The 11866-nt window shown below is 36.3% G+C and overlaps 1 protein-coding gene across 1 annotated transcript in view; it reads right to left on the reverse strand.

Annotated features, from left to right (window-relative positions):
• The window catches only part of fam83fb (family with sequence similarity 83 member Fb), a 40274-nt gene extending 28859 nt beyond the window's left edge, over positions 1-11415 (reverse strand). The window contains exon 1 of the mRNA XM_032564048.1: positions 10749-11415. Within this exon, the coding sequence (XP_032419939.1) occupies positions 10749-11225 (477 nt within the window). The 5' untranslated portion in view covers positions 11226-11415. The remainder of the gene's footprint in view (positions 1-10748) is intronic.
• Positions 11416-11866: the final 451 nt, after the last annotated feature.

Raw genomic sequence — 11866 nt, forward strand, 5'->3', positions numbered from 1 at the left:
TGAAAATTTCAAAATAAAAGCCTTGAATATTTTACATGACGTAATTGCTCTTTTTGGCCGTATATGACTTTTTCATCCAAAGCAATGTTACACATGGGATTAGTTTGGAACTTTAAAATGGAGCATAATAATAATTTCAAAATAAAAGCCTTGAATATTTTACATGACGTAATTGCTCTTATTGGCCGTATATGACTTTTTCATCCAAAGCAATGTTACACATGGGATTAGTTCGGAACTTTAAAATGGAGCATAATAATAATTTCAAAATAAAAGCCTTGAATATTTTTACATAATGTAATTGCTTTTTTTGGCCGTATATGACGTTTTCATCCAAAGCACTGTTACACATGGGATTAGTTTTGAACTTTAAAATGAAGCTTAACAAAAATTTCAAAATAAAAGCCTTGAATATTTTTACATCATGTAATTGCTCTTTTGAGCTTTATTTGACTTTTTCATCCAAAGCACTGTTACACATGGGATTAGTTCGGAACTTTAAAATGGAGCATAATAATAATTTCAAAATAAAAGCCTTGAATATTTTTACATCAGGTAATTGCGCTTTTTGGCTTTATGTGACTTTTTTATCCAAAGCACTGTTACACAATGGAATAGTTTGGCCCTCTGAAATGAAGCATACTGAAAATTTCAAAATAAAAGCCTTGAATATTTTTACGTCATGTAATTGCTCTTTTTGGCCGTATATGACTTTTTCATCCAAAGCAATGTTACACATGGGATTAGTTCGGAACTTTAAAATGGAGCATAATAATAATTTCAAAATAAAAGCCTTGAATATTTTTACATAATGTAATTGCTTTTTTTGGCCGTATATGACGTTTTCATCCAAAGCACTGTTACACATGGGATTAGTTTTGAACTTTAAAATGAAGCTTAACAAAAATTTCAAAATAAAAGCCTTGAATATTTTTACATCATGTAATTGCTCTTTTGAGCTTTATTTGACTTTTTCATCCAAAGCAATGTTACACATGGGATTAGTTCGGAACTTTAAAATGGAGCATAATAATAATTTCAAAATAAAAGCCTTGAATATTTTTACATCAGGTAATTGCGCTTTTTGGCTTTATGTGACTTTTTTATCCAAAGCACTGTTACACAATGGAATAGTTTGGCCCTCTGAAATGAAGCATACTGAAAATTTCAAAATAAAAGCCTTGAATATTTTTACGTCATGTAATTGCTCTTTTTGGCCGTATATGACTTTTTCATCCAAAGCACTGTTACACATGGGATTTGTTCGGAACTTTAAAATGGAGCATAATAATAATTTCAAAATAAAAGCCTTGAATATTTTTACATCATGTAATTGCTCTTTTTGGCCGTATATGACTTTTTCATCCAAAGCACTGTTACACATGGGATTAATTCGGAACTTTAAAATGGAGCATAATAATAATTTCAAAATAAAAGCCTTGAATATTTTTACATCATGTAATTGCTCTTTTTGGCCGTATATGACTTTTTCATCCAAAGCACTGTTACACATGGGATTAGTTCGGAACTTTAAAATGGAGCATAATAATAATATCAAAATAAAAGCCTTGAATATTTTTACATCATGTAATTGCTCTTTTTGGCCGTATATGACTTTTTCATCCAAAGCACTGTTACGCATGGGATTAGTTCGGAACTTTAAAATGGAGCATAATAATAATTTCAAAATAAAAGCCTTGAATATTTGTACATCATGTAATTGCTCTTTTTGGCCGTATATGACTTTTTCATCCAAAGCACTGTTACGCATGGGATTAGTTCGGAACTTTAAAATGGAGCATAATAATAATTTCAAAATAAAAGCCTTGAATATTTGTACATCATGTAATTGCTCTTTTTGGCCGTATATGACTTTTTCATCCAAAGCACTGTTACGCATGGGATTAGTTCGGAACTTTAAAATGGAGCATAATAATAATTTCAAAATAAAAGCCTTGAATATTTGTACATCATGTAATTGCTCTTTTTGGCCGTATATGACTTTTTCATCCAAAGCACTGTTACGCATGGGATTAGTTCGGAACTTTAAAATGAAGCATAATAATAATTTCAAAATAAAAGCCTTGAATATTTTTACATCAGGTAATTGCTGTTTTTGGCTTTGTATGACTTTTTCATCCAAAGCACTGTTACGCATGGGATTAGTTCGGAACTTTAAAATGGAGCATAATAATAATTTCAAAATAAAAGCCTTGAATATTTTTACATCATGTAATTGCTCTTTTTGGCCGTATATGACTTTTTCATCCAAAGCACTGTTACACATGGGATTAGTTCGGAACTTTAAAATGGAGCATAATAATAATTTCAAAATAAAAGCCTTGAATATTTTTACATCATGTAATTGCTCTTTTTGGCCGTATATGACTTTTTCATCCAAAGCACTGTTACGCATGGGATTAGTTCGGAACTTTAAAATGGAGCATAATAATAATTTCAAAATAAAAGCCTTGAATATTTGTACATCATGTAATTGCTCTTTTTGGTCGTATATGACTTTTTCATCCAAAGCACTGTTACACATGGGATTAGTTCGGAACTTTAAAATGGAGCATAATAATAATTTCAAAATAAAAGCCTTGAATATTTTTACATCAGGTAATTGCTGTTTTTGGCTTTGTATGACTTTTTCATCCAAAGCACTGTTACGCATGGGATTAGTTCGGAACTTTAAAATGGAGCATAATAATAATTTCAAAATAAAAGCCTTGAATATTTGTACATCATGTAATTGCTCTTTTTAGCCGTATATGACTCTTTCATCCAAAGCACTGTTACACAATGGAATAGTTTGGCCCTCTGAAATGAAGCATACTGAAAATTTCAAAATAAAAGCCTTGAATATTTTTAAATCAGATAATTGCTCTGTTGAGCATTATATAACTGATTTAACCCAATGACTATTACGCATGGGATTAGTTTGGCCCTTTGAAAAGAAGTTTAACAAAACTTCCAAAATAAAAGCCTTGACAAAAATTTTAAATCGTACTGAATGGTGCACGTCCGCCTCGCTTAACGTTCTTGCGGTTCTCCGGGTGCCATTGATTACGTTGCGGCGTCCTTTAGCGTCGATGCCGATTTGTGGCGTGACGACGCCGGGCCCAACCCCCACGGGCGCGCCTTGGCAGGCCCCGGCTAAATTTCTTCCGAAATTTTCTAGTTGGGGCCTGCCATGCAAAGCAATGGCAGGAACCTATTGCTATTCTCCCAAGAAAAGTTTCTTTATTATTATTATTATTATTCTTTATTTTTCTTCCGTAACCGTTAATGCGGCTCATACCGCTGGGTGCACACCTACAAATGAGGTATCAAAACGTGCAGAAAATTCACGCCATTCCAGCTATTACTTCTGGTGGGATTTGGGCTTAACGTGGCGACATAATTCGCAAAAAACTACGAAAAAAACCCCATTATAACTCAATGGGAAAAATCCTGGAAATACCCTATTTTTGAGGATTTGCTGTGTCGTCACAAATTCACCTAGAAATGCCATTCAAATTTCATTTTGTAGATACGTCTGTGATCTCTTCGAAAGTGAAGACGGCTCGTCGATACCAGTTACGGTTTGTCCACAATTTGCCTCTAAGCGACCCAAAGTTTCTCATTTTTGCTCAAATTAGAGTGACAGCCGATCTAGGTTCATATCTGGGCACAACATTTCTTTCTCTCATCGCTGTAAATGTTCTGAGTGAGGTACAGATATGAATCTCGGGACTATCGCAGAAGACACATTGAACTGTCATACGCTTAAAACGCTTTTCGAATATGTATTACGGTTCCCGACCAGGAAGGATTTGTTTCCAATGCTTTTTTGTCAGTAAAACGTGTTTGCTCAAACACACAATTGTGTGTTTGAGAGCTCAGAGCTCAGAGCTCACACCTGCTGAGACCATTATTTACCATAGCAACGGATCTCAAGAGGCTATTGGCTGCTGGTTTGGACTACAAATTCGCATCGCTGTAGTTCTATCTATCCTCAGTTGAAACAGATCAGGACTGAGAACTGGCCTTTAGAACTACCTGCTGCTATGGGCTGTATATAACTGATTTAACTCAGTAACTGTTACACATGGGATTAGTTCGGAACTTTAAAATGGAGCATAATAATAATTTCAAAATAAAAGCCTTGAATATTTTTACATCAGGTAATTGCTGTTTTTGGCTTTATGTGACTTTTTCATCCAAAGCACTGTTACACGTGGTATTAGTTTGGCCCTTTGAAATGAAGCTTAACAAATATTTCAAAATAAAAGCCTTGAATATTTTTACATGACGTAATTGCTCTTTTTGGCTTTATTTGACTTTTTCATCCAAAGCACTCTTACACGTGGTATTAGTTCGGAACTTTAAAATGAAGCATACTGAAAATTTCAAAATAAAAGCCTTGAATATTTTTACATCAGCTACTTGTGTTTTGAGCATTATATAACTATTTTAACCCAAGGACTATTACGCATGGGATTAGTTTGGCCCTTTGAAATGAAGTTTAACAAAACTTCCAAAATAAAAGCCTTGAATATTTTATATGACGTAATTGCTCTTTTTGGCCGTATATGACTTTTTCATCCAAAGCAATGTTACACATGGGATTAGTTCGGAACTTTAAAATGGAGCATAATAATAATTTCAAAATAAAAGCCTTGAATATTTTTACATCAGGTAATTGCTGTTTTTGGCTTTATTTGACTTTTTCATCCAAAGCACTGTTACACGTGGTATTAGTTCGGCCCTTTGAAATGAAGCATACTGAAAATTTCAAAATAAAAGCCTTGAATATTTTTACATCAGCTACTTGTGTTTTGAGCATTATATAACTATTTTAACCCAAGGACTGTTACGCATGGGATTAGTTTGTCCCTTTGAAATGAAGTTTAACAAAACTTCCAAAATAAAAGCCTTGACAACATTTTCAATCGTACCGAATGGTGCACGTCCGCCTCACTTAACGTTCTTGGGGTTCTCCGCGTGCCACTGATTACGTCGCGGCGTTCTTTAGCGTCGACGCCGATTTGTGGCGCGACGACGCCGGGCCCGAACCCCACGGGCGCGCCTTGGCAGGCCCCGGCTAAATTTCTTCCGAAATTTTCTAGTTATTCTTTATTTTTCATCCGTAACCGTTAATGCGGCTCATACCGCTGGGTGCACACCTACAAAAGAGGTATCAAAACATGCAGAAAATTCACGCCATTCCAGCTATTACTTTTGGTGGGATTCGGGATTAACGTGGCGACATAATTCGCAAAAAACTACGAAAAAAAACCCATTATAAGTCAATGGGCAAAATCCTAGAAATACCCTATTTTTGAGGATTTGCTGTGTCGTCACAAATTCACCTAGAAATGCCATTCAAATTTCATTTTGTAGATACGTCTGTGATCTCTTCCAAAGTGAAGACGGCTCGTCGATACCAGTTACGGTTTGTCCACAATTTGCCTCTAAGCGACCCAAAGTTTCTCATTTTTCCTAAAGTTAGAGTGCTTCTCTCGCGGATTAGAGTGAGAGATCAAGACAACTTTTTCAACCCAAATCATTTTTGAAATCGCCATCACGCCCACAAATATCGCACGATTAGTATCAAAATCGGCCCAGACATTGATACGCCTGTCTGCTCCGGTAAAATCTTTTCGAAATTTATCTAGATCGTACGGTTTTCTGTCACGGTGCTTCAGAGCAAAGTCATGCGACAGGATTTTCTGAGGCTGTCTGAGGCTCTCTCCCATGTATTTGAATAGAATTTCAGATCTGGGCACAACATTTCTTTCTCTCATCGCTGTAAATGTTCTGAGTGAGGTACAGATATGAATCTCAGGACTATCGCAGAAGACACATAGGCCTCTGATACGCTTTAAACGCTTTTCGAATATGTATTACGGTTCCCGAACAGGAAGGATTTGTTTCCAATGTTTTTTTTCAGTAAAACGTGTTGGCTCAAACACACAATTGTGTGTTTGAGCATGTATGACTCACAGCTCACACCTGCTGAGACCATTATTTACCATGGCAACGGAACTCAAGAGGCTATTGGCTGGTGGTTAGGACTACAAATACGCGTCGTTGTAGTTCTATCTATCCTCAGTTGAAACAGATCAGGACTGAGAACTGGCCTTTACAACTACTTGCTGCTATGGGCTGTATATAACTGATTTAACTCGGTAACTGTTACACATGGGATTAGTTTGGAACTTTAAAATTAAGCATATTGAAAATTTCAAAATAAAAGCCCTGAATATTTTTACATGACGTAATTGCTCTTTTTGGCTTTATTTGACTTTTCCATCCAAAGCACTGTTACACATGGGATTAGTTTGGAACTTTAAAATTAAGCATACTGAAAATTTCAAAATAAAAGCCTTGAATATTTTACATGACGTAATTGCTCTTTTTGGCCGTATATGACTTTTTCATCCAAAGCTATGTTACACATGGGATTAGTTCGGAACTTTAAAATGGAGCATAATAATAATTTCAAAATAAAAGCCTTGAATATTTTTACATCAGGTAATTGCTGTTTTTTGGCTTTATGTGACTTTTTCATCCAAAGCACTGTTACACGTGGTATTAGTTTGGCCCTCTGAAATGAAGCATACTGAAAATTTCAAAATAAAAGCCTTGAATATTTTTACATCATGTAATTGCTTTTTTTGGCCGTATATGACTTTTTCATCCAAAGCACTGTTACACATGGGATTAGTTTGGAACTTTAAAATGGAGCATAATAATAATTTCAAAATAAAAGCCTTGAATATTTTTACATCATGCAATTGCTGTTTTTGGCTTTGTATGACTTTTTCATCCAAAGCACTGTTACACATGGGATTAGTTCGGAACTTTAAAATGGAGCATAATACTAATTTCAAAATAAAAGCCTTGAATATTTTTACATCATGTAATTGCTCTTTTTGGCTTTATTTGACTTTTTCATCCAAAGCACTGTTACACATGGTATTAGTTTGGCCCTTTGAAATGAAGCATACTGAAAATTCCAAAATAAAAGCCTTGAATATTTTTTACATGAAGTAATTGCTCTTTTTGGCTTTATTTGACTTTTTCATCCAAAGCACTGTTACACATGGTATTAGTTTGGCCCTTTGAAATGAAGCATACTGAAAATTTCAAAATAAAAGCCTTGAATATTTTTACATCATGTAATTGCTCTTTTTGGCTTTATTTGACTTTTTCATCCAAAGCACTGTTACAAATGGTATTAGTTTGGCCCTTTGAAATGAAGCATACTGAAAATTTCAAAATAAAAGCCTTGAATATTTTTACATGACGTAATTGCTCTTTTTGGCTTTATTTGACTTTTTCATCCAAAGCACTGTTACACGTGGTATTAGTTCGGAACTTTAAAATGAAGCATACTGAAAATTTCAAAATAAAAGCCTTGAATATTTTTACATCAGCTACTTGTGTTTTGAGCATTATATAACTATTTTAACCCAAGGACTATTACGCATGGGATTAGTTTGGCCCTTTGAAATGAAGTTTAACAAAACTTCCAAAATAAAAGCCTTGACAACATTTTAAATCGTACCGAGTGGTGCACGTCCGCCTCACTTAACGTTCTTGCGGTTCTCCGCGTGCCACTGATTACGTAGCGGCGTTCTTTAGCGTCGATGCCAATTTCCGGCGTGACGACGCCGGGCCCGAACCCCACGGCCGCGCCTTGGCAGGCCCCGGCTAAATTTCTTCCGAAATTTTCTAGTTTTTTTCTGATATTTTATTTGTTCAAAATAAAGATTTAAAGTACACACCTCCTTCTGCTGGTTTCTTTTAGACAGATTTGCCAATGCTGCAGATGAATCTTTTAACTACAAAACTATTTTAAGTCCTAAATCCATCTGTTGTGTAAAAACCATGTGCCTTTTTTTTCTATATGGGTCGTAACAACTACAGGTTTAGCTTTCACCCAGTAAAAAGTAAATAGATGCTTAGAAGTTACAATACATAGCAAGTATCCATCGAAAAGTAAATGCTTGAAAAACAAGCAAAAGTAGTTTGAAGACATGTTTGAACATGCTCCGCACAAGCTAGCAGGAAAAGAGCGGGAGACAAGTGACGTCACGGAAACAATTTCCCTTTAAATGCCAGTGTTTTCTTGTTTTTTTTTCCTGTTTGGGAGAAAAGGCCTGCTGGTTCTGCTCAAAGGAAAAATGCTGAGCAGGCTTGCTTAGGGTAATAAATTGAGCAACAAGTTACGGCCTGCAGACAGTTGCGCTTTATCTATTGCAATCAAACAAACAAAACAAGTACAAGAGAAATATACACAATAAAGTATTGTGCATATAAGTCTTACAAATATGTACTTTGATTCTATATCACTTTTCAGTGTGTGTGTTTTCTGTTGTAAAGTCAAAATTTTGCTGACTGGCTTAGTTTCTGGCAGGTTTAAACAGAAACTTACCAGTTTCTATTTTCCTATTTTTTATTAGGAAAATGTATTTTCATAGCAAACACCTTACAGTGTTACTAAAAGCCTTACTAAAATTTAAGCCTATTAAAAAATGTTTTAATACCATTATGGATGAAATTTAAGACCTGTATCATGACAGAAATGTATAAAATAATACATCATATTTTATATAGTAGCAGTGCCAAGCTTTTTCTTTTTTACACAGAATTCACGTAACATCGTATGGTTGGCAACAGAAGAGAGCCAGTGGCCAAGGCAAACGTCGCTCAGCCATGTGGCATTAAATTTACACTAAGATGCAAAAAAAGCTAGCTAGCTAGCTAGCCTATATTAGCCTTAGAGTGTGATTTGAGGCTAGTTAGCGGTAGCCTCAAATCACAGAACGGAAAGAATATGTCTGCGTGCGACTCAAACGTTTGCCAAAAATAAACTATATCTAATATAAAAGATTAAACAGTGTTGCCGAGATAACATTTAAGACCTGTGATTACTGTATTTAAGGCCAACTTACACTTTTTAAAATGAATTCAAGACATATTTAGGCCTTAATTTTAGATACATGAGTTTAAGGCTTTTTAATACCTAAAAAAGATGCGCCGACATCATGTAAAATATAGAAATACAATAAAAGAAGAAGAAGAAGCATACACTACTATTACTCTGAGTTATTCTTAGAACCCTAAGAACAAGCCAGGTTATTCTTCCTGGGGTTACAACCCAAAGTTAGTAAATTAAAACTTTGAACCAGTTGTTACCTACATAGCTAACATAATAACTGGAAGACATGCAAATGATTAGGCAGTGAAAGACATTGCAAGTCACTGCCTTTATATCAAGCAAATGGTTGCCTTACCACTTAGAAAACCAGTAATATGTTGTCATTTTCAATCAGGAAGTTGTCAAAAAAACAATTGTAAGAATGTTAGCAAGCAAGTCAGAACCACTGAGGCAAATAAAGTGAAAGCCAAATGGGCACATTAAACAACAGAAGACGAAATGGGAATGAAGACAAAGGAAAAAGACAAGGGTGGGACTTCAAAAGTGTTCCAGGAAAGTGTGGAGATAAGCTAGGTAATAAAACAATAAAAACTAAAAACCATAAATTAGAGTTTCACTCTCCTGACCCACTTTTAAAGGGGAAAGCTGAGGCATTGCTGGCCAAAGGGGGGGAACACATCACTGCCTCGCTGTGAGCAAGAGGAACGGATGACTCAGCTCAGGTCCGGCACTGAATGAGTAAACACCACAGCTGCCTGTTGCATGGTTACTCTCATTCAAGTCCAAAGTTACAAGTTACAATGTTACAATCACTCAAAGCTAAAGTTTACTCTTACAGGCCTTCACCTTATGAAGGGAAGTAAGATTTTCAGATGTGGGTGTATCCTGGGCAGATGGTTTCTCTGCTGGGTTTTTTGTCTTACCATTCCAACTCAATGTTTTTTTTAAAAAATGACTGGGAAAAGAATTCGGTAAGCTAAGCTACAAAGTTTGTTTGGATACAATGTCCTACTATGTTATATTTCTAAGTCTGTTGGAGTTTCAGGCTTGAAGTTGGATTATTTGTGCCAGGACAGTCACACAATACTCTCTTTTACCCCACTGACTAACAAAAGGGATAAGAAAGTCCCATGTTTCAAGTTGTAAAAAAGGTGATTTCCTGTAAAGGCTGACATACAAATCTGAGTTTTCCCTTTAGTATTAAAGAAACTCCCACGTTTGGACTTAATTTCTAACACTTTGGCATTAAAAGCATTTGCTCTCACTTAATTAATTACTTTTTATATATAGCTAATATTATAGCTAATAATATTAGCTATATAAAAATATATAGCTAATATTTATATGTATAGCTTATATTAGCTAAGAAACATTTCATTAGTGTTAATTTACCTTTCATTATTTAAAAATGACTAAAACCTTTAGAATGCTTCAAGGTCCATGATCCATGATGAAATATGCAAAAAAAACAAACAAACAAACAAAAAACCTCCACAAAAACAAGCAAAAAAACATACATTAACTTTTGGGGTAGTGTTTAGTGGATTAAACCCTTTCAAGAAATAATGCAGAAATATTCAATCCAAACAAAACTTATGTTCAGAGGGCACTAAACTACAGCCCACTGACCCAAAGCATCTTTGTCCTGTTCATTGCACATCTGTTCCTAATGGCTTTCCATCTTTTTCTGGATGTATATGGGAAAATGTAAAAGCTGAATCTTTTGCTTTGCATCATTGTGTAAAACAAATGATCCATAAATGAAATCTAATAACGCTTTGTAACCCTATTCTCTAGGTCCCTGGACTCTCCTCACCTTGCTCGCCTCCTGGATGAGCCGCCGCACCACCTCCTTGATGTGCGGTCCGTTGTCTTTGGGTGGGTGGGTGTGCACGGCCACCCGCGTCACCCCTTTGAAGAACCCCCCGCTGGGCCAGCCGATGTCCAGCGACGGGACCTCGGTGTCCGACATCAGTGGCCAGTAGGTAGAATGAACCCCTGAGTCCGCGTCGGTTCCAGCGACTCCCTGTTCCGCCGTCTGGCTGCTGCTGCTGCTGGTGTCGTTAGAGTCATATTGTTTGAAAGTGCTCACGAGAACTTTGACTTCCCTCGCGGATAAAAAGTCTTTCGCGTTGTCTTCCTTGAGTCGCGTCTTGAAGGCGCCGTCGCCATTCTTCAGCAGCTCCTCGATGGCAGCACGCTGCTCCTCGCTGTAGTAGAACTCCGGCTTGGACTCCGGGACTTTGACACCGATGTGCCCGTCCTCCATGCACATAAGCTGGGATTCAGCCATGGCTACGGAAGCCCTGACACCCCTAGGGAGGTCAAACTCTCTCCCCCCCCCTACTTTTACTGACAGAATCTTCAGAGTGTTTACCTGTGTGACCGCACTGCTAAAAAAAAAAGAAAAGAAAAGAAAGCTGGGAAGTTTTCTTACCTGACCGGGTGCGTCAGAGGTGGGACAGAGAGCGCGTCTCAATCTGTGGTGCTTTCAAGTGCTAATGGAAAAAAGAGAACTATCCTACAGCACAACGAATGGAGTCAAATACATCTTTTTTAAGGATTGTCTAAAAAAAACAGCTGCTGTGTACTGGGAATAATGAGGTTGATTTTCTTTAAATCAAATATCCGTGTTAATCGTTCACGTGTGATTTTTATCTATTTGAACGAAAATCGCCTGCAAATATTTAGTATTGATCCTCGTTCTGCACGTTCTTGCTTAAATAAACGACAGATGTCCGTATATTTATAAAAAAAAAAAAAATATTGAAAAACTTTCTGATGAAAGACTGGGAAGGGGAAGTTTTATTGCCCTGAAGACATAAAGGTTTAATGAACCAGGCTGCCCTGACGAAATCTCAAAAAGTTTATTTCTCTTTCCTTTTTGTGGGGAACATATTGCCGGAAAAAAAAAGCCTCTGTACTAAACTAAGC

The sequence above is a fragment of the Xiphophorus hellerii genome, chromosome 5 (genome assembly GCF_003331165.1).
Source record: "Xiphophorus hellerii strain 12219 chromosome 5, Xiphophorus_hellerii-4.1, whole genome shotgun sequence".
Taxonomy (NCBI): domain Eukaryota; kingdom Metazoa; phylum Chordata; class Actinopteri; order Cyprinodontiformes; family Poeciliidae; genus Xiphophorus; species Xiphophorus hellerii.